At 41.5% G+C, this 24683-nt stretch overlaps 1 protein-coding gene across 1 annotated transcript; it reads left to right on the forward strand.

Moving 5' to 3' along the window:
- Positions 1-8262: 8262 nt before the first annotated feature.
- Positions 8263-24292, forward strand: LOC119422039 (caseinolytic mitochondrial matrix peptidase proteolytic subunit; the record flags this gene model as incomplete). The annotated part of the gene is given in 6 exon segments (XM_037689381.1): positions 8263-8331; positions 11832-11918; positions 18756-18827; positions 18907-19003; positions 23924-24111; positions 24187-24292. Coding segments are annotated over 6 exon segments (562 nt in total), but the record flags the coding sequence as incomplete, so codon positions are not given.
- Positions 24293-24683: the final 391 nt, after the last annotated feature.

Raw genomic sequence — 24683 nt, forward strand, 5'->3', positions numbered from 1 at the left:
CTAGGGGGTGCACTGAAGTCAAAAGTTAAACAACAATACCAGAGTGTCTGGAAGTGGACACTAATGATGCACCAAAACTCTGGCCCAGATCAGATGATATATCACTGAGATATAACTGATTAAATAATCTAGAGGGCACAATGGAGTTATATGTTAAAGCACAATATCAATGTGTCTAGACGTGCTCATATTATGCACAAAAAATCTGGTTCTGATCGGATGATGTATCACTGAGATATAACTGTTGGAATAATGAAGGGGTCAAATGTTAAAGAACAATACCAATGTGTCTATAAGTGTTCACTAATGACACACCCAAATCTGATCTGGTTCAGATCAGATGATATATCACTGAGATATAACTTTTGGAATAATCTAGGGGCGCAGTCAAGTCAAATGTTAAATAACCACACAAATGTATATACAAGTGCTAACTGATCACGCCCCAACAAAATCTGGTGCAGATTGGATAATATATCATTGAGATATAACAGTTTGAATAATCTAGGGGGCGCACTTGAGTCATATGTTAAACAACAATACCAATGTGTCTAAAAATGCTCACAGATTACGCACCAAAAATCTGGTGCGGCTAGGATGATGTATCATTGAGATCTAACTGTTGAAATAATCTAGGGGGTGCACTAGAGTCATATGTTAAACCACAAAATCAATGTGTCTAAAAGTCCTCACTGATGACGCACAATAAATATGGTGCAAATCGGATGTTGTATCACTGAGCTATAACTGTAGGAATAATGTAGGTGGTGCTGTGGAGGCCATTGGCCACTTATCATGGATACCTGTTCAAGGGGCGGATAATGATCGATCATAGTGATTTTGTTGCACCTCGGCTGAAATCTGTGCAATTTAGAGCCAAACGTATTGCAACGGCGTCACTTCTTAATTTGCCATGCCGCCACGCCCACATCCTCAAGCAAAAGCTGTTTGCACTTTAAATCAAGTCAGACCATATTATCTGTCTTCTAACACAGGATTATCCTGATTAGGTGGGCGCAATGGTGTCAAAGAGGGAGCATGCCAATTTAAAAAAAGAGACTTCCTGTTCTGAGGAGGCGGGGCTTTGATGACATCAAAATATGACCACAGTGGATCATCGGACATCCAACCGGGATGAGTCATGCCAAGTTTCGTGCATTTCGGTCTTTCAATGTGAAAGTTACAGCGTTTAGAAATTTATGGTGTGAAGCGCAACTTTGAGGCCTGGCCACGCCCCTTTAACATATTCGAAAACGCACGCTTTTGATAACTTTTACTCCCCAATGTGTTAAGAGCATATTAACCAAGTTTGAAGGCAATCACTCAAAATCCCTAGGAGGAGTTTGTTAAAATTTGCCATTAGAAATGCCTAAAAATGACACTTTGACCCCAAATGGCCGACTTCCTGTTGAGTTTGGACCATAGCTCCAAAAGACTTTTTCATAGGTCCTGAGAAGATACAGAAGTTCACTGAGTTTCAGAATTATCGGTCCAAAAATGGCTTGGGGCTGAGGTTTTAAAATATTGTAGGGGGCGCTGTGGACGCTATTGGTCAATTATCATGGATTCCTGTTCAAGGGGTGGATAATGATCGATTATATTGATTTTGGTGCACCTTGTTTCAAAACTGTGGAATTTAGAGCCAAACGTATGGCGACGGCGTTACGTCTTATTTCGCCACGCCACGCCGCCCACATGCTCCACCCAAAACTGTCAGTGTTGGAAAGCAAGTTACACCAGCATGTCTTCGGTCACTGGACACACTACCATGCTGATCAGGTAACAGGGGTCAGATAGGGATTGTTCAAAGTAAAACTTTACTTTATATTTCCTGTTGTCAGGGGGCGTGGCTTAAGTTATGTCGTGAAGAAAATAATCAATCAGAGGCAACTGGCTCCTTGGTTCAATTCTGAGTTACGTACTTTAAAGCAGGCATCTAGAAACCAGGAGAGAAAATGGCGCTCTACTAATGTTGAAGAATTTTATTTAACTTGGAAAGATAGTCTGCTAACATATAAAAAAGCTCTCCGTAATGCTAGAACTTTATATTACTCATCTTTAATAGAGGAGAATAAAAATAACCCTAGGTTTCTGTTTAGTACGATTGTTAGACTAATTAAAAGTCCCATTTCTGTTGAACCATGTATCCCTACAACTATAAGTAGTGATGACTTCATGAGATTCTTTATAAATAAAATTATTTCAATTAGAGAGAAAATTCAAACCATCCTTCCTTCTACTATCTCTAGTCCCCTGTCAAATGAGGCAACTTTAAAAATTTCATTTGAGCCTGATTTATGTTTGGACAGTTTTTGTCCTGTTGAGCTCTCTGAATTGTCAATTATAATAACCTCATCCAAACCATCCACATGTTTGCTAGATCCCATCCCAACCAGACTGTTTAAAGAGGTATTTCCCCTAATTAATGTCCACAGTTTGGATTTAATTCATTTGTCTTTAATGGATGGTTATGTACCACAGAGCTTTAAGGTTGCTGTAATTAAACATTTTCTTAAGAAGTCTGATCTTGATTCAGAAATTCTGGCCAACTATAGACCTATATCTAATCTAACTTTCATTAAAAAAATTCTAGAGAAAATAGTTGCAGGTCAGTTGCGTGAACATCTACAATAAAATAATCTGTTTGAAGAGTTTCAGTCAGGGTTTAGAGCTCATCATAGCACAGAAACAGCACTAGTAAAAGTCACTAATGATATTCTCATGACCTCAGACAATGGACTTGTGTCTATACTGGTCCTGGTAGACCTCAGTGCTGCATTTGATACAGTTGATCACAATATTTTACTACAGAGGCTTGAATATGATATTGGGATTACAGGAACGGCTCTAAAATGGTTTAAATCATATCTATCTGATAGATTCCAGTTTGTAAATGTAAATAATAAATCTTCTTTTTTTTTCCTGCTATTCTACGGTGAAACCAGACGTGTTTCCCCCCCCCCCCCACACACACACACACACACACACACTTGCCTGCTGCGCTCTTTTGTCCTGTGAACTCTTAAAAAAGCCTCTTTTTTTCCTGCATACCTCTTAATTGGAAGGATCAGCTGGTCTCTCAACAAAATCGATCAACTTCTCCTGACAGGAGTCAGGGTAAGGAGGACCCTCCACCTCTAAGGAACAAATTGGATTCATGATGACAACTAGATTCTACTGTTTGGATTGGTGAAATCTGGTTGTCTACAAATTCGTGTGGAGGTGTTGAAGCTTGACAGTGCTCGGACTGAATGTGGAGCTGTGACAGGGAATTGGAGCAGCTGTATCAGGACTGTGTTCTCCCTGGCAGCACTCATGAATGCTGGAATAATCTGGAGAAGCTGTGAGCTCGACTTTTAGAGTAAAGGATCAATTCGGTTGTTTTGGAGTTTCCATCAGATAATATGTACCAGCGAGACTTTAAAGGCAGAAACAACAATTACGAGTTCTGCCTGACCCAAACTGTGGCCTGTTTCATCACCCCTCCCTTCCCCAAGGCCATGGACATGTAACAGAACCTCAACAGAGCTGAAGATGAATGTCACCTCTTATCTGGACAATGGCTGAGGGGGGGCTCTGGACTATGCTACGACTTTCCCTTAAAAATTCTATGTTTTCACCGCCTATATGTAAATGTATAACGTCTGTTTATGTTGCTTTGCTGTGGTAGGTTTTTTTGATGCCTCAAATTGTCTGTCCTGCCTGTCTAGGACACGGTGTGAGAGATCTTTTTTTTTATACTGTCTCTCCTCATGTTTTCTTTCCTTTTCTTATCTAAGCAAAATATTATTCTGAATAAGAATAAGAAGGCCGTGCTAATTATTTATAGCCGCAGCTTCGTGCACTCTGCCCATCTTCGGACGACTGTACGTACATATTCGCGTTGTATCTCGGTGCAATGCCAATAAAGTTTATTCTGATTCTGATTCTTCATACACCAAAATTAGTCATGGAGTTCCTCAGGGCTCAGTGCTTGGGCCAATACTCTTTACTTTATATATGCTTCCATTAGGTAAAGTTATTAAACAGCATGGGATAAATTTTCATTGTTATGCTGATGACACACAATTATATTTGTCCATTAAACCCAATGAATCCAATCAGCTACTTAGACTACAAGCATGTCTTAAAGACATAAAAACCTGGATGACCCTTAATTTTCTCCTTTTGAACACAAACAAGACTGAGGTTTTGGTTTTTGGACCTGAGCACCTTAAGAATAAATTTTTCAGTTTTTCTCCCTCCTTAAATGGCATTAATCTGTCCTCCAGCTCTAATGTTAAAAATATTGGTGTTATTTTTGATCAGGACATGTCTTTTATCCCCCACATTAAAAACGTTACTAGAACTGCCTTCTTCCACCTGCGTAATATCACTAAAATTAGAAACATCTTATCTAAAAATGATGCAGAAAAACTGGTCCATGCATTTGTCATGTCTAGACTGGACTATTGCAATGGTTTATTATCTGGATGTCCAAATACTTCTTTAAAATGTCTTCAGTTGATCCCAAATGCTGCTGCCAGAGTCTTAACCAGAGTTAGTAGGAGACATCATATTTCTCCAGTTTTAGTTTCTCTCCATTGGCTCCCTGTCAAATTCAGAATAGAATTCAAAATCTTACTTCTAACCTACAAAGCTCTCAACAACCTGGCTCCATCTTATATTACAGATCTTATTGTTCCATATTTTACTAACAAGGGCAGCACGGTGGCGCAACTGGTAGAGCTGCTGCCTCTCAGCGAGCAGGTCCTTGGTTCAAACCCCGGTCCAGGGGCCTTTCTGGGTGGAGTTTGCATGTTCTCTCCGTGCATGCGTGGGTTTTCTCCAGGTCCTCCGGTTTCCTCCCACAGACCAAAAACATGCATGTTAGGCTGATTGGTAACTCTAAATTGTCCCTAGGTGTGAGTGAGAGAGTGAATGGTTGTTTGTCTCGTTTGTCTCTATGTGTCCCTGTGATGGACTTGCAACCCGTCCAGGGTGTACCCCGCCCCTCGCACAGTGATCGCTGGACATGGGCACCAGCGACCCCCGTGACCCAAAATGGAATAAGCGGGTAAAGAAAATGGATGGTTGGATGGATTTTCCTAACAGAGCACTTCGCTCTCAGGCTGCAGGTTTACTTGTGGTTCCTAGAATTTACAAAAACAGAATGGGAGGCAGATCTTTTTTTTATCAGACTCCTCTCTTGTGGAACCAACTTCCAATCTCTGTCCGTGAGGTTGACACATTATCCAGTTTTAAAACTAGGTTCAAGACTTTCCTTTTTGATAAATCCTAAAGTAAGGGTCGGCTTCGGTTTCCTGAGCTGTCCCTTAGTTATGTTGCTATAGGCTTAGACTGCTGGAGGACAAACTGACCACAATTTTCACTCTGCTACTGTCTTTACTTACTCTGCTCAACCTGTTTTGTATTTGTAATTATTTTTTCTATCCTTAACATGTGTTTTTTTTGTCTTTCAGATACACCTGGACCTTTACCTGGACCTATACATGGACCTACCATTCTGTGTTCGTCTGTCTCTCCTTCCTGTCCTCTCAACCAGCTGGTCAAAGCAGATGGCCGCTTGTCCTGAGCCTGGTTCTGCTGGAGGTTTCTTCCTTTTAAAAGGGAGTTTTTCTTTCCACTGTTGCCACTGTGCTTGCTCAGGATGGGAGACTGCAACAAAGCCAAGATTCAACTTGTCTGCTGGATTCCTTAGATAGAGAACTTTACTATCTGGCTTTTATGTATGTGAATGTTCCTGTAAAGTGCCCTGAGACAACTTTGTTGTGATTTGGCGCTATATAAATAAACTGAATTGAATTGAAATTGATTTGACCATTCAGTCTTACAGGGGACCAGATGTGGATCAATCACTGAAGGTTTGATGTCTCAGACAGTTTTCATGTAGGAGATATTAGCGTTTTGTTTTTATGGCGAGATGTCAAACTTTGAGGTCTGGCCCCGCCCCTTCAGCATGCTCCGAAACGAACTGTTTAGAAAACTTTGCGTCCCCCATGCCTTTTGACCAAAATGGCCAAGTTTGAAACAGATTGAGCGAAATCCCTAGGAGGAGTTCATTCAAATGCTGAGGCTGTAAACTGCCCAAAAGGTGTGAAAATTGTGCGGGCATTCCAAAACGGCTGCCTTCCTGTTTATTGTACAACGTTGGTGCCAGAGGGTTCTCTGTGCATCTTGGGGAGTTGGACAAGTGTACTAAATTTCATGTTTCTACGACAAACTAAGGTTAAGGCGGAGGGTATTTCGAAAATTTTTAGGTGGCGCTCTTGAGCCGTTTCTGTTGCGATTTTTGCCACGCGCTTAAAATACATAATTTTTCACCAGTCCTGATGCGTCCGCCAAATTTGGTGACTTTTGGGATATGCTAAGGCCCCCAAAACACCAATTCATTTGGCGGAAAAAATTGTAGCTCGGACCTGAACAGAACGATTACAATAGGCCTTCGCAGCGCTTTGCTGCTCGGGCCTAAAAAGTTCTATTTTGGTCTCATCTGACCACATAACTTTCTCCCATGACTCCTCTGAATCATCCAAATGGTCATGGACAAACTTAAGACGGGCCTGGACGTGTGCAGATTTAAGCAGGGGAACCTTCCGTGCCATGCATGATTTTAAACTATGACGTCTTAGTGTATTACCCACAGTAACCTTGGAACCAGTGGTGCCAGCTCTCTTCAGGTCATTGACCAGATCCTCCCGTGTAGTTCTGGGCTGATTCCTCACCTTTCTTAGGATCAATGATACGCCACGAGGTGAGATCTTGCATGGAGCCCCAGTCTGAGGGAGATTGACAGTCATGTTTAGCTTCTTCCATTTTCTAATAATTGATCCAATAGTTGATCTTTTTTCACCAAGCTGCTTGGCAATTGCCCCGTAGCCCTTTCCAGCCTTGTGGAGGTCTACAATTTAATTATTTTTTAACCTTTTATTTATACAGGTAGTCTCATTGAGCCACAAGAACTCATTTTCAAGAGAGACCTGTTTAGGGAGCAGAGGGGGGTTAAGGGCCTTGCTCATGGGCCCAGAGTGGGGCAAATGAGGGTCGGAGCAGGTGTGGGTGCTTTACCTACCCTACCCACATTTTTGATGTTGTCGGTACCGGGGCTTGAACCGGCAATCTTCCGATCACAGGCCCACCTTCTCTAACCTCTGCCACCACCACTCCCCCAATTTTGTCTCTGAGGTCGTTGGACAGCTCTTTGGTCTTAGCCATGTTAGTAGTTGGAGTCTTACTGACTGTGTGGGGTGGACCGGTGTCTTTATACAGCTAACGACCTCAAACAGGTGCTTCTAATTTAGAATAAGAAGTGGAGTGGAGGAGGACTAACAGGTCTTTGAGGGCCAGAATTATTGCTGATTGGCAGGTGTTCAAATACTTATTTGCAGCAGTAAAACACAAATAAATTATTAAAAAATCATACATTGTGATTTCCAGATTTATTATTTTTTGGATTGTGTGTGTGTGTGTGTGGCTGAGCCTTCCGGATCGAAGGTAAAACATTTCAGCACAAAAAATAAACTGTCCAGATGACCTGACTGAAAAATGTTGGATTGTATACCTGGATTATTGAGCATGGACTTTGTTGTTTTCAACCAGTTTGACACGACTGTCAACAAGGAAGAGGGCCGGCAATGGAGGAGGGGCGTACCAAAGAGACCATCTTAGCACCAACATTACTAGTTTGTTCCACTTTGGAGTAAACTGTTGGGGGAAGAATCAGTTTTGTGTTGTGTGTTTCCTTGACTGATGAAGCCTTCCGGATCGAAGGTGAAAAGTTTCAGCACAAAAAAGAAACTGTCCAGATGACCTGACTGAAAAATGTTGGATTTTGATTTATGATTTGTTGAAACAGCACAAAAACTGGGGGAGTAGTTAGATGCCGAAAAACGTATGGAAGAAAAATTGAATCCCAGTAGTATGCATTCACACAAATATAAACAGGATCGCTAGTGTGCATGCTTCTGTTGAAGCATTCACACACAATAAAGTTGACTTGAAACTTGTTCTTTAATCACTGTTAAATATAAAAACTTATTGTTCTACCAGCAGGGGGCGGTAGAGAATATCTGAACCCTCAAGAAAGGAAGCATTACCTCATACTCAAGCTTCGCAGTGTCAGTATTACATATCGTTTAAAAACATGACATGTAATATTACATGTTATATTGTTATATGATATAACAATTGTTATATAACATTACATAACTCGCCAGTGCCGTTGAAAACGACGGAAATGACGACACATTGTCATAGGTCAACAAGCCACAACTTCTTCCGGTGTTACTGGGGTCAGAGAGAGGGTGACAATCTTTCAAAATGCTCCTACGGGTGAGTACTAATATTTTATTTTATAATAAGAACTTGTCGTCAGTGAGAACAAGGTCACAACAACAGATTGTTGTCGGTGGCTGTTTGTTAGCTTAGCGGCTGTTTTAAGCTAGTTTGTGTCAGAATCACCGAGACTGGACTCGAGCAGAAGAAGTTCAGTCTACAACATTCATGTTTTTTAAGAATGTGTCGGTTCAAAGCATCAGAAAGTTGTCAAAGTGTGTTATTATTATTTGCATCTGCAGGTAAGTCGAGCAGCCAAAGTTTAAAGTTTTGTCTCGGCTCAAAACAGAAGTTGAACATATAACGAAATGATTTCTGGGTTATTTTCACGATAAATGCAGATTCCCATTATTATTCCAACCCAGTAAAGAAAGTTCATGACCGTACACACTGTCACCCCATGTAGCCCTCGTTTAAAAACCAAATTAATGCTCACGTGTTGTATTGTTTCTCTGTTTCCTTATAGCTTGAGTTTGATAGCAGCACATCTCAGAGGTTGTTCCAGGTTTAATAACACCCCCAAGCACCCCCTCCTTTAAAAACAGGGTGGGAACACCCTCAACCAAGAAGACCAGTTTCTAGAGGGAATGTTGTCCCATTCTGGTCTGGTGTAAGATTCAAGATGTTCAGCTGTAGGGCCTCATCTTTGGTTGATTTTCTGTTTTGTGATTCATCACATGTAGTTTATGAGAGATCAGGACTGCAGGCAGGTCAGTTCAGCACCTGGACTCTTCCGCTACACAGCCGTGTTGTTGTAAATGCAGCATGCAGGTTTGATATTGTTTTGCTGAAATATGCAAGGCCTACCCTGAAAATTAACTCTGGATGGGAACATACGACGTTCTAAACCCTGTTTATACTTTATGCAATAATTGTGCCTTTTCTATGAAGATAAATCAGTCAAAAGCTGTCGCACAAGTGTACCACTACACATTTGACTTTGCACCACACTTAAGTGTAGAACCACTAGGCTGAGGAACAGCTTCTACCCTGAAGCTGTTAGACACGAATCTCTAATCAAGATAATCACTGTGAAAAATCACATCATGTTGCTGCTGATCTGTTTCATGTTGCTGCTGATCTGTTTCATGTTGCTGCTGATCTGTTTCATGTTGCTGCTGATCTGTTTCATGTTGCTGCTGATCTGTTTCATGTTGCTGTGTTCATTCGTACTCATCTGCTCACACAGACTCATGTTCGTGCTGCTGTTCGGCGTATTGTTTTTTTACTACTAGTGCTTAGTGTATTTTTAGTTAACATTTTTCTTAGTTCATATCTTAGATCTCATTACTGTTTTCTTTTATATTTTATACTTTAGTTGGATGTAGCTGGGACCCTGTGTACACAATTTCATTCCACCACATGTACCACGTGGTGTGTATGACACATAAAGAACCTTGAATCCTTGAAACTTACAGACTGTCAAATACACGTGCACAAGCCACCAGCTGTGGACGGATCAGTCAACATGAGTGCACGGATCAGCTGCCTGTGAATGTGACTTGAATGTGAATGAGAATTTCTTAAAGGGATCCATGATTAGTTGAACATGTTGGCCTAAATATGTTGTAATTTTCCGATTAACTTAAAAAATTGTTTGTGATATGTAAAAATGTGGGGGGTGGCTGTGGCTGAGTGGTTAGAGCAGTCGTCCTCCAATGCGAGAGTAGAATAGAAACAGTCTTTATTGTCCCACGGATGGGAAATTCCAGTGTATCAGCAGCAACAGATAAAAAGATTTAAAGATTTCACACAAGTTCCTAAAATGTTAATAAACAATACAATATATAAGATAAACAATATCAATATAATATAATATAAATAAATATATATATATATATGAACATGAAAAATAGTGAGGTACCGACTTCCATTTTGGTGTGTGGCTGCATCTAGGCACAAGACATGTTCTTTTAGAAAATTAGGTTGCCTAGTCAAAATCAAAGATGGCCACCACCATATATTTATATAAACTGGCCCCCTATAAAGCTATGCTTTCTAGTATTTATATTGTCTAAAAGTTTCCTCAAAGGACTGAAGTGGCCAAAGATTACTCTATGGTGATGGCCACCCTGGCAGTCGTCCTCCAGTGCAAGAGTTGGGGGTTTGATTCCACCAGCAGTCACATGCTGAAGTGTCCCTGGGCAAGACACTGAACCCCTCATTGCCTCCGATGTGTGTCCCTCAGTGTATGAATGTTGAATGGTGGCGCAGAGGTTAGAGAAGATGGGCCTGTGATCGAAAAGTCGCAGGTTCAACTCCCGGTGCCGTCAACATCAAAATGTGGGTGGAAAAAGTGAAACGCCCACACCTGCCTCCACCGTCATTTGCCTCACTCTGGGCCCCTGAGCAAGGCCCTTAACTTCCACCATCTACTTCCAAAAACAGGTCTCTCTTGAAAATGAGTTCTCGTGACTCAATGAGACTACCTGTATAAATAAAGGGTAAATGGAAAAAATGAATGTGATAAAGCTCTGGTTATTCTTTGTAGAGATCTAGTAGAGTGCTGCATGAATGGATAACTGAGGCGCAGATTGTGTTGCAAAGCGCTTTCAGTATCTTGATAAGATAGAAAGGTGCACGGATGAACTCAGTTTGGCCCACCAGTGGGTTCATTTTTAAATAAAACTAGATTTTAAACCATAAAACAATACCGGCTGGATGTCCGGCCCCTGAGCTGCTGGCTTTCAGTAACTGTGGCCCCCTGAGCAGTTTAGTTGACCAGTCCTGCATTAAGATTTACTTACATCGCCTGATCAATTCCAGTCCAGAAAAACACTCATCTAGTAAACATCAAATACTCAGTATTTAAATCCCTCAGATACGGGGGACATCCGTGTGCCGTTTGTTATACACAGTCCATTTACTGATCTGTTACCAACGAACCCAATTAGTTGCAAAATGCTCTTCCAGTTCTTCCCTCTGTGAATAGCAAGCGGCCATCAGGGCACTAACAATCGGTTGTTAGACTGATGGTCCTCCTTGATCATGTGAACAGCTAGTTCTGGATGTCAACAATAAACTGGTTGATCCACTATAAGAAGGTGCTATTTATAAGACTGAGTTTGTTGCAGCTCCTCAGACTGAAGAAGTCTTTTGGACAAAAGATGAAACGTGTCAAGAAGAAGAATCTGTCCAGAGGACCTGACTCAACTTTGTTAGATTTATCTACCTGGATTATTGAGCACCATCAGGATGCACTTCCAGTTGTTTCTTATTCATACTTCATACTTTTACAGCTTCTTTTTGCCATTGTCCTTCTACCACCAAATTATAACAATTTGTTTTTCCACAATGTGGTAGACTTTTTAAAATTTAAACGTTTATGTTTACCGTGTTCCGTTGTAAATAAATGATTTTATGAGATTGGAATAAAGTTCTCATCTTGTCTTGCAAAATATTTCATGTAGCCCATCCCAACATTTTTGGAATTGGGGTTTGTTGTTAAATAAAGCCTGGATTGTTTAAAACTCATAAATGGTGTGTGTGTGTTTCAGAAAGTGCTGAGCGTGGCCAGGTTCAGGTCGATCCACCACAGTCCTGTATGGAGGAGTCCTTTGATACCGATTGTTGTGGAGCAGACGGTGAGACTGAACCTGTTCCTTTTTCTTGTCTACCATTTACAAAACTTTACCTTGATGAACAAAATATAAAGTTAGGTTTTTTTTGTTTTCTTACCGTCGTTATGTCCAGAATAAAAACAAATGTCAGAGCCTTGGCTCAAAGCGTGCAGAGATCTAAATAAATTCTTTCTGCAGGTTTTCTGTTCACCTCAACATGAAAATGGTTTTATTTTGTCCCACTGCCAAACCTTCAAGTTTTTGTCAGTGTTTGTAGAGCATGTTTGCTGTCTGTTAGCAAAATATCTCCTAAAACCCTGGACATATTTTATTAAAACCTTCAGGAATTATTCAACATGTCTGCCACAACCAGCTCACCATAGAGAGCACAAAATGAAGTCAAGTTTACAGACGATGAGCCAAACTCTGGTGTGTTTGTAGCTGACAGTCAATCACAGCACATCCCTCAGGTGCTACTTATTACAAAGGTCTGCTTAAAACCTTCATCTTCACTATGAAAGTCAACCTTGTTTGTCTGTTAGCTAAATATTTATGAACCAGAGGACGGATTTTAATGAAACTCCCAGACAGTAACCGTTGGTTGTGGATTTAAAACTGATTAACTTTTGGAGTTACAGTAGTCCCTCGTTTATCGCAGGGGACCCGTACCCCGAAGCCCCGCAATAAGTGAAAAACCATGAAGTAGGGATAGTAGTACAAGTAGTATTTCATTCATTTTAGTATTTGTATATATGTATGTGTGTGTGTGTATATATATATATATATATACACACACTACATTGCCAGAAGTATTTGCTCACCCATCCAAATGATCGGAATCAGGTGTTCCAATCACTTCTACGGCCACAGGTGTATAAAAAGAAGCACCTCGGCATGCAGACTCTTTTTACAAATATTTGTAAAAGAATGGGTTGTTCTCAGGAGCTCAGTGAATTCCAGCATGGAACTGATAGGATGCCACCTATGCCACAAATCCAGTCATGAAATTTCCTCTCCTAAATATTCCACAGTCAGCTGTATTATAAGAAAATGGAAGTGTTTGGGATTGACAGCAACTCAGTCACAAAGTGGTAGGCCACGTAAACTGATGGAGCAGGGTCAGCGGATGCTGAAGTGCATAGTGCGAAGAGGTCGCCAACTTTCTGCAGAGTCAATCACTACAGACCTCCAAACTTCATGGGGCCTTCAGATTAGCTCAAGAACAGTGCACAGAGAGCTTCATGGAATGGGTTTCCATGGTGGAGCAGCTGCATCCAAGCCATGCATCACCAAGTGCAATGCAAAGCGTCGGATGCAGTGGTGTAAAGCACGCCGCCACTGGACTCTAGAGCAGTGGAGGCACGTTCTCTGGAGTGACGAATCGTGCTTCTCCATCTGGCAATCTGATGAACGAGTCTGGGTTTGGCGGTTGCCATGAGAACGGTACTTGTCTGACTGCATTGTGCCAAGTGTAAAGTTTGGTGGAGGGGGGGATTAAGGTGTGGGGTTGTTTTTCAGGAGCTGGGCTTGGCCCCTTAGTTCCAGTGAAAGGAACTCTTGACTGCTTCAGCATACCAAGACATTTTGGACAATTCCATGTTCCAACTTTGTGGGAAAAGTTTGGAGCTGGCCCCTTCCTCTTCCCAACATGACTGTGCCCCAGTGCACAAAGCAAGGTCCATAAAGACATGCATAGTAGAGTCTGGTGTGGATGAACTTGACTGGTCTGCACAGAGTCCTGACCTCAACCCGATGGAACACCTTTGGGATGAATTAGAGTGGAGACTGAGAGCCAGGCCTTCTCGTCCAACATCAGCATGTGACCTCACAAATACACTTCTGGATGAATGGTCAAAAATCCCATAAACACACTCCTAAACCTTGTGGCCAGTCTTCAAGAAGAGTTGAAGCTGTTCTAGCTGCAAAGGGTGGACCAACGTCGTACTGAACCCCATGGATTAGGAATGGGATGTCACTTAAGCTCATATGTGAGTCAAGGCAGGTGAGCGAATACTTCTGGCAATATAGTGTGTGTGTGTGTGTGTGTTTGTGTGTGTGTATATACACATTAGGGCTGCAACTAACGATTATTTCAATAATCGATTCATCGGCCGATTATTTTTTCGATTAATCGATGAATCGGCAAAAAAACCCCAACGTTTTAATTTCCACCCCTTTATTCCAAAATTGAACATTTGACTGACATAGCAATTCACACAAAAACAGGTTGCTGTTTGACTATTCTGTTAGTAAAATATTGAATAATTAAAAATAAAAGTTAGTCAAATAGCTTAAAAAAATAAATGTACACAAATATATATACAAATGTATCTTTATACCTGCACAATATGTAGCTACTTTGTAAAATGTGTCCTTGAGGGAAGAGTGTAACCTGGATTAAAAGTGTGGATTATTGTAACCTGGATTAAAAGTGTGGATTATTGTAACCTGGATTCAAAGTGTGGATTATTGTAACCTGGATTAAAAGTGTGGATTATTGTAACTTGGATTAAAAGTGTGGATTATTGTAGTGAAGCCTTCGTCTTCAACCATCGACAGAGGCCTCATGTCAGTGATGATCATGTTCAGGATGTTTCAGTGAAGACAGCTGCTGCTGTGGTGTCCATGGTGTCTGTCCATCATGAAGTGTTGTTGTTTGTTGTTGTTTGTTGTTGTTTTCTGGAATGAGAGTAAATATGTTTTATAGCATAATTTACAGCAACTCAAGAAATGCCTTGTTTCACTAACTGTGTTAGGTTCAGGCAAAAGTAGCTAAAAGAGCAATTAAACACACACACACACATATATAAAATACTTAATTACACACATTTGAGTAGATGTAATAAATTACTTTAATTCCTGTTTAAATGCAATTCATCCTGCCATACCTGCAGTGTCTTCAGACTTTGCCAGCAAATTAAAAGTTGAAGCTTAATCATTAAATTATTATCTTTGTGTTAGATTTATTTATAAATCACATTTAAACACTGCTTGTACCAATTAAATTAAATAAAAAGTAACACGCGTTCTCTATCACCGTCATTAATTAATCAGATAACAAACAAACAAACAAACAGCAGCTTCATCTACCAGAGAGACTGACGTTACGTTTTCTCTCTTGGAAACAGAACAATGTGTTAAATTGTAGAGACTCACCTGCAACACATGATGAGTTGTATCAGCTGCAGCTCCTTCCTCCTCCTCGTGAATCCGACATGTTTACGTTCATCTCCGTGGTTCTCCCGTGTCATGTCGGCGATTTTCAAAGCTGCATGTTCCTCATTTTTAATCTTTGTGAAGTTCTCCCACACTTTGGAGGACTTGGGTCGAACAGTTTTCGCTGCGTCGGTCATTTGTAAAATTTACTTAAATTTCCTTTAAAAACAGCCTCTGCTCTGCTTCCTCCTCCCCCCTCGCTCTGTTCAACTCGTGCTGCATTTTTTTTTCAAACTTTATTCAGTCAGTCAACATTGACAATGAACTGCCAGTGAACAAAACGAAACGGCTCCGCAGCGCCATGAAAGACGCATAATCGCGCGACACAACGAATCGATAATGAAATTCGTTGCCAACGCTTTTAATCATCGATTTTTATCGATTTTATCGATTCGTTGTTGCAGCCCTAATACACATACACACATATATATATATATATATAATATATATATATACAGGTCCTTCTCAAAAAATTAGCATATTGTGATAAAGGTCATTATTTTCCATAATGTAATGATAAAAATGAAACTTTCATATATTTCAGATTCATTGCACACCAACTGAAATATTTCAGGTCTTTAATTGTTTTAATACTGATGATTATGGCATACAGCTCATGAAAACCCAAAATGCCTGTCCCAAAAAATTAGCATATCATGAAAAGGTTCTCTAAACAAGCTATTAACCTAACCATCTGAATCAACGACGTAACTCTAAACACCTGCAAAAGATTCATGAGGCTTTTAAAAACTCCCAGCCTTGTTCATTACTCAAAACCGCAATCATGGGTAAGACTGCCGACCTCACTGCTGTCCAGAAGGCCATCATTGACACCCTCAAGCAAGAGGGTAAGACACAGAAAGAAATTGCTGAACGAATAGGCTGTTCCCAGAGTGCTGTATCAAGGCACCTCAGTGGGAAGTCTGTTGGAAGGGAAAAGTGTGGCAGAAAACGCTGCACAACGAGAAGAGGTGACCGGACCCTGAGGAGGATTGTGGAGAAGGGCCAATTCCAGACCTTGGGGGACCTGCGGAAGCAGTGGACTGAGTCTGGAGTAGAAACAGCCAGAGCCACCGTGCACAGGCGTGTGCAGGAAATGGGCTACAGGTGCCGCAATCCCCAGGTCAAGCCACTTTTGAACCAGAAACGGCGGCAGAAGCGCCTGACCTGGGCTACAGAGAAGCAGCACTGGACTGTTGCTCAGTAGTCCAAAGTACTTTTTTCGGATGAAAGCAAATTTTGCATGTCATTCGGAAATCAAGGTGCCAGAGTCTGGAGGAAGACTGGGGAGAAGGAAATGCCAAAATGCCTTTTAAACATGCTGCTGTCCAGCCTCTTCTGAAAAAACCCAACCTTGACCCCTCAGTCATGTCCAAATTCCGGCCTGTCTCCAGGCTCCCGTTCACCTCTAAACTACTGGAAAAAATAGTTGAGTCTCAGTTGAAGTGCTTCTTGGAGGATCACAATATCCAAGAGTTATTCCAGTCTGGCTTCAAATCTCTCCACAGCTCAGAAACTGCTCTACTGAGGGTTTTTAACGACATTTTCCTAGCCACTGATGCAGGTGATTCTGTGCTGCTTGTCCTATTGGACCTTACATCTGCTTTCGACACCATAGACCATGGGATCCTCATTTCTAGACTAGAGCAGTGGGTGGGCATCACAGGGTCTGCCCTCAATTGGTTTAGGTCCCACCTCTCTGATGGAAACTTTTGTGTCAGTATCAAAGATTTTAGTTCTGTATCGACAGCACTTCAGTGGGGGGTATCGCAGGGGTCCATCCTCGGTCCCCTTCTCTTTTCTTTATACCTGCTGCCACTAGGTGCTATTTTCCGTAATCACAACATACCCTTTCATTTCTATGCCGATGACTGTCAAATTTACTTCCCCCCTGAAGCACAGAGGCACACGCTCTATTCAACCTCTTCTTGACTGCCTGGCTGACATCCGGGACTGGATGGCTTTAAACTTCTTAAGTTTCAATGAGAAGAAGTCTGAAGTTATCTTGTTCCATCCCAATGGCACGTCCATGAACCACTGCATTGACCTTTCCTCTCTAGCTCTGTTTGAGAAACAAAGAGTCACCAATTTGGGGTTGATAATGGACCCTTTCTTAAAACTTAACAGTCATGTAAACATGATTGTTAAATCCTGTTTTTTTTCAGCTGAGGCAGCTGTCTAAGTTGAAGCCCATATTGTCCAAAAATAATCTTGAGACAGTGATCCATGCATTCATAACATCCAGGCTCGATTACTGCAATGCGCTTCTGTTTGGAATCAATCAATCTTCCATTGCTCGTCTACAATTGGTCCAAAATGCTGCAGCCCGATTTTAAACTGGTACAGGCCATAGAGAGCACATTACTCCAGTTTTGGCCTCCCTGCACTGGCTACCCATCCACCTTCGGATCCAGTTCAAAATCCTCATGTCTGTTTTTAAATCACTGAACAGTTCTGCCCCATCGTATCTCACTGATCTTCTACAGCCATATGTCTCACCGCACTCTCTGAGGTCAGCAGACCAGATGCTCCTTTCAGTTCCAGAAACCCGTCGCAAGCTCAGAGGTGACAGGGCTTTCTCTGTTGCAGGTCTAAGACTGTGGAATGAGTTGCCACTGCGTGTCAGGCAGGCTCCCACAGTCTCACCTGAAAACCAACTTTTATTCCCTTGCTTTTGACATGGTGGGATTTATTTTGATCCTGTCTGTAGTCTACAGTGTTGGCCATTTAGTTATTATCCACTGCTATTTGTATCTATATTTTTATTTTATGTTTTCCTGTCCGCTGTGCTTGTTTGTTTCTTTTGTACAGCACTTTGGTTGGCCTTGTTGCTGTTTTAAGTGCAAGTGCTCTGTAAATAAATTGGTATGGTATGGTATCTCCCGGATGTGTCTGAATGTGGTGGTTTTTGAAGCTGTGACTCCCGCCTCATTCCACTCTTTCTGGATCTCTGCCAGATTCTGGAATCTTCTTTGTTTGATAATCCACTGAAGCCCACGGTCATCTCTTTTGCTGGTGCATCTTCTCCTGCCACATTTTGCCCTTCCACTAGACTTTCCATTGATATGCTTGGATACAGCACTCTATGAACAGCCAGCCTCCTTAGCTATGAACTTTTGTGGCTTATCCATCTATGGAGGGTATCAATGATGGTCTTCTAGCCAGTTGTTATGTCTGCAGTCTTCCCCATATTGAACCGAACTGAGACAATTTAATGACACCTGGGGAGACCTGTGCAGGTGCTTTGAGTTTAGTAGATGATTAGTGTGTCATACTCAGTTTAAAACATTCATGCCCTGCAACATTTGGGCTGATTTCTTCACAGTATTTAAATTATTTGAAATCCTGTTTGTGTGGGTTTCATTAGCTGGAAGCTCAAATTATGTAAAAATAAACAAATAAATGCTTGAAATTGTTTAAATGTGGGCCCTGAATCTATCATCTATAAAAGATTAACTTTTTGAATGAAGTTAAACAACTTTTCCATGATATTCTTATTTTTTGGAAAGGGTCTGTACTTCGTGACCCGAGTACCCAAGCCAGGGTAAGGTGGCCCAACATGCTGTTGGTCAAGGAATGCATATCCCTTGAGACCTTTATTGATCAACTAAAAATAATAACATTTCAGATTTGTTCTTCGTCTAGGGGAGAGGAGAACGTGCATATGACATCTACTCTCGCCTGCTGAGAGAGAGAATCATCTGTGTCATGGGTCCTGTAAGTGTTTCTATATTTACTGACCGTCACTACAAACATAAAATAATTCTGAATAACCTCTCCTGTCTTGTCTGTTCAGATTGATGATTCTGTAGCCAGTCTGGTTATTGCCCAGCTGCTCTTTCTGCAGTCAGAAAGCAACAACAAACCCATCCACATGTACATCAACAGTCCTGGTAAGGCACTCCCTCACTGAACACTTGAAACATTCAGGAGAGACGTTTAATTTGCAGGAAGTGAAAGACTGAAGGGATTGACAAATGTTTGAAAACACCTCAAAAATGTTGGTCATCCTGTTTCCCAGAGATTACAAAACAAACATAAAAGAAAACAGCATTTTCTGGCAAATGCAGTGTGAATGCAGAGTGCTGAAATCTGGTAAACAAGCTGAAACTGAACTGTTGGTTAAAACCATCTGAACAATAACTTTATCTCCCAGTTGTTCAACCTGTGCGGTACTGCCTCCCTTTCATTCACACATGTATTCTGTCTTACTACAGCTGACTTCCACCTGTTCCCTGTTCTCACCACAGAACACAATGTCATCTGCAAACATCATAGTCCATGGGGATTCCTGCCTGACCTCCTCTGTTAGTCGGTCCATCACCAGAGCAAACAAGAAGGAGCTCAGAGCTGATCCTTGATGCACTCCCACCTCCACCTTGAAGCTATCTGTCACTCCTACAGCACATCTCACCACTGTCCTGCTGTCCTCATACATGTCCTGTACCAGTCTAACATACTTCTCTGCCACTCCAGATTTCCTCATACACCTCCTCCCTCGGCACCCTGTCACATGCTTTTTCTAAATCCACAAAGACACAGTGGAGTTCTTTCTGACCCTCTCTGTACTTCTCCGTCAGCATCCTCAAAGTGAAGATGCATCTGTGGTGCTCTTTCTTGGCATGAAACCATACTGCTGCTCACAGACAGTCACCTCTCGTTTAAGTCTAGCTTCCACAACTCTCTCTCAGATCTTCATCGTGTGGCTCATCAACTTAATTCCCCTGTAGTTGCTACAACTCTGTACATCACCCTTGTTCTTAAAAATGGCCACCAGCACACTTCTTCTCCATTCCTCAGGCATTTTCTCACCTTCAACCATGACATTGAATATTTGAGTCAAAAACCTCACTGCCATCTCTCCAAGACATTTCCAAACCTCCACTAGTATGTCATCAGATCCTAATGCCTTCCCCTTCTTCATTCTTTTCAAAGCTTTCTGGACTTCACCTTCACTAATCTAATTATTGAGCATGGACTTTGTTGTTCCTGGTCCACAGTTTCTATGACATCTACTCTTCTTTCTCTTTCATTCTCTGCATTCATTAGCTCCTCAAAGTACTCTTTCCATCTTCCCGTCACTCTTCTCACTTGTTAGAACATTACCATTCCTGTCTTTAACAAGCAAAACCTGCTTTTCAGCCTATCTCTTGGTCTCGCCAGTCAATACAAGACCTCCTCAACATCCACTCCAGCCTCTTGTACATCTCATCATACGCCTTCAGATAAATGAATAGTTGAAAGCAAGCGGAAGTACCGTAATTTCCAGTCTATAAGCTGCTACTTTTTTCACACGCTTTGAACATCGCAGCTTATCCATTGCTGCAACTAATTTATGGATTTTTTTGATGGGCTAATGAGCTGCATGCCGCCAAAGCATATAGCCTTGTCACACCCGGGTGCTCACATAGCTGCACAATACACGCCTCTCATGGGGGTGGGTCCTCGTGACTCAATGAGACTACCTGTATAAATAAAGGTAAAAAAAAAAAAAAATCTGACCAATGAAATTATCGACCAGATCACAATGGGTCTGGGGAGTTCACTCCCTGTTTTTTCCTTCCCTTGGGCTAATTTTGGCTACTCAAAATAAGGCCCTATTTACACGGACATGGTTGGGGGAGACATAGACATTTTTTCGTATGTTAATTTGAGGAAAAGATCAGCGTTGACACAAACAGATTTTGTGTTTACATGCACCCGCAGGAAAAATCCCGCCCCCCTGAATCTGCTGTAGTTACCATGCCTAGGGCTGGGTACCTTTCTAAAAAAAAATCAGTACCGGTGTCGGTACCTTCACTTCGGTGTCGGTTCCTGGATGGTTCTTTTTTTGGTACCAATTTTGTAATTACTATTAATTCTAACAAGAATAAAATTAAGTTACACATTACAGTACAAATTGTGAGTTTTATTTTTTTACTTTGGTATTTCTATTCCAAGCAGTTTTCTTACATAAAAATAAACAAATAATTTCAAGTCAAAAGACCAGTTGCAAACAATAAGTGACACGTCAGACTTCTGCACCTCTGTGTCTCTTCCTGAATCTTCTCGGTGATTCTCTAGTTTAGGGCTCTTATCATCTCCCTAATTGACATTAGAACACAAAACATCAACAATAACATGGTTGTGTTATTATTGCTCAAAAACATTATCTAGGCTGAGAAATAAATGGTCAACAATATCCTTTAAAGTTTACTTACCTCCACCATGCAGTCTCCACTGTAGAAAAAGGCAGCAAACTTTTAACAACAAAGTTTGTGACTGTCCTGTGGCCCCCATCTCGCTTTTCTTTAGTCTGCCTCTGTCCTCACATCAGGGTCAGAGGCTCCTGTGAGAAGAACATAAACAAACGGTGAACATTAGTTGAACTGTTTACAAGCTAAGCTTAATCTGTTACTGTCAATCCTTAGCTTCTGAGTTTAGCTAGCTACATAGTGTTGGATATTTTTATCTAGACTGGTCCTATGGTTTTGATTTGCTCAGAGACGGGATTATAATGAAATTATGGCGCGGTTCTGACTGGGTTAAACTGGGCCAGCAACTCTAAAAAGAGTCACCCTGGGATTCAATATCTGTCAAGGAATAGAGTTTAATCTGCTTGCCACGTCATGTAGAAGGGCTTTTGAAGCACTGTCTCATATTTCCTAACACATCAGAACCACATAAGATCCACTGAGATCACACTTAATCACAACCCCTCATACACTGACAGGTTGAGCTCCCCTTCTGCGAAGGAGGAGTCTAGGACCCCATAAATGAGTAATGACACGGGACATCGGGGCTCTTCAGGTTTTGTGAGCGCGTCACAGACCAGAGAGACTAGCGCTGTGAATTGTAACCTTTTCCTGCCTTGATTTTAATATAATTTATAAAACTTAATTGATGTTTCCTTGATTTATTGATAATGAAAGTTGCCACTTCTGAGGGAGATTCGAGCCGGGGGGAGAGACGTGGGCTGGAGGGGGTTTCCGTGTCCGGTGACCCCGCAGCCAGCTCCCGTCTTTAACAGTAGATAAAATAAATTTACACACTAATATCTTAAAGTTAGTGTTACATGGATTCTAGTTTAATTCACAGCGATGTACGTGTTAAGCTGCAGTAATAATGAGAATTAATCTCAGATCCAGATTTTGGGTGTGTCATTAGTGAACACTTATAGACACATTGGTATTGTGCATTAACATTTGACTCAAGTTCGCCCCCTACATTATTCCAACAGTTATATCTCAGTGATGCATCATCCGATCGGAACCAAATTTTTTATGCATAATCAATGACCACATTGATTTTGTGGTTTAACATATGACTCAAGTGCGCCTCCTAGATTATTTCATTAGTTATATCTCAGTGATATAGCATCCGATCTACACCAGATTTTGGGTACGACATTAGTGAGCACTTCTAGACACACTGGTATTGTTGTTTAACTTTTGACTCAAGTGCACCCCCTAGAGTATTCCAACAGTTATATCTCAGTGATACATCATCCAATCTGAACTAGAATTTTTGTGCATAATCAGTGACCACGTCTAGACACATTGATATTGTTCTTTAACATTGGACGCAAGTGCGCCCCCTACATTATTCCAACAGTTGGATCTCAGTGATGCATCATCCAATCTGAACCTGAGTTTTTGTGCTTCATCAGTGAGCACTTGTATGCACATTGGTATTGTTGATTCATGTTATCACTTAAGCCCCACCTACTCAGAGAAAAAAACGGTCGATTATTGGATGACACTTCCAGCTTCACACTGTGTAAGATATTAGACTGAAACTTTGTTCGCTAACTGTTGATTACCACACATGACATGTTGAAAAGCATAAAGGAAGTGCTTGTCAAACATTCGCCACAAAACAGGAAGTCCCCATAACTCCTGTCTGGAAAGGTCAGATTTTGCCTATACTTGTACTTGTACAAGTAACGACATGGACGGAAGGCGATGTCGAAGATTCGGGAAATACGCGTTGTGGTGAACACGTACGGGATTGGCACGAGTGCATTCGCGATGGTGACTGGGTGGGCTAGCTGGAGCTCCCGCGGTCGCCGTAAGGCTGGAACGGTGCTTTGCTGCGAGGGCCTCCAATGCTGCTTGCTGCTTTAATTGAAGTCATCATTCTTCTTTTCTTTCTATTATTGTTTCATAGAAGTAGTGTTCTTAGCATTGGCTGAAGAAAAACGGGAGTCGAGCTCCGGTCCAGATACAATTTATAATGGACCAGGTGGGGCCCACACAGCAGGTGGGCGTGGACTAGAAGTTTTCAGTGTTCAGCGCGCTGCGTGCGGGTAAACCCAATAGCGACAGCTTTTAAAGGGCGTAGCATACACAAAATAGAACATAGCACATCTGATTACCTGCAGGCATTCTGCTTATGTTGCAAATGCCTGCCCCCCAATAGGGGTGGGGAGTTGGGAGCCAAGAGCACCCAGCCTTGTCAAAAGTAAATCATAGCCAGTGGCAGGAAACTGTTGAGAAACAACGGGATGTTTTTCAAAATAAAATAAAAAAATATATAGATTTTGAAAAACATGAAATAAATCCATAAATAAGACACTTCTGCATATAAACTGCAGGATACAAAGTGTGAGACAAAAGTAGCGGCATATACATGGACAATTACGGTAAATGTTTAACTTTTTTCTTAGTGTAGACTGAATGTTGGAAACATTGAAAATATAACAGATGTTGGCAGCAGCTGCATCAGCATGCTGTCTTTTAATTGTTTTTCTGTTTAGAAGGTGGTGCTTTTTATTTATGGATAAACTAATTCTCCATGTTTCTGAAACTTGTGCTGCACTCTCCTTCATTTAGGCGGTGTAGTAACAGCAGGCCTAGCCATTTATGACACGATGCAGTACATCCTTAATCCCATCTCTACCTGGTGCGTGGGCCAGGCAGCCAGCATGGGCAGCCTGCTCCTTGCAGCAGGTACAACAGGCATGAGGCATTCACTGCCCAACGCTCGCATCATGGTACACCAGCCTTCAGGTGGTGCCAGGGTAAGTAGACCTTTTAAGACATGTCCAGAGTGAAAAACAACACCGAAGTGTAAAACACAAACTTTTTGCATCCAGGGTCAGGCCACAGACATCGCCATCCAGGCTGAGGAAATTTTGAAGTTAAAAAAACAGATCAACAACATCTACGCAAAACACACAGGGCAGTTGCTGGAAACTATTGGTGAGTTTCTGCAGCTCTTTATTCTCTGTCCTCTGTTCACAGCTATAGAAACAGGTTTCAGATTGGGGGGCGCTTTAAGCATGTTTGACTTTGGGACTCTAAACACCAAAAGACTAAAAAGCATATATACAGTGCCTTGCGAAAGTATTCGACCCACTTGAACTTTTCAACCTTTTGCCACATTTCAGGCTTCAAACATAAAGATAAAATTTAAATTTTTTGTGAAGAATCAACAACAAGTGGGACACAATCGTGAAGTGGAATGAAATTTATTGGATGTGTCAAACTTTTTTAACTAATAAAAAACTGAAAAGTGGGACGTGCAATATTATTGGGCCCCTTTACTTTCAGTGCAGCAAACTCACTCCAGAAGTTCAGTGAGGATCTATGA

This window comes from Nematolebias whitei, chromosome 15 (assembly GCF_014905685.2).
Source record: "Nematolebias whitei isolate Nwh7 chromosome 15, NemWhi1, whole genome shotgun sequence".
Classification (NCBI taxonomy): Eukaryota; Metazoa; Chordata; class Actinopteri; order Cyprinodontiformes; family Rivulidae; genus Nematolebias; species Nematolebias whitei.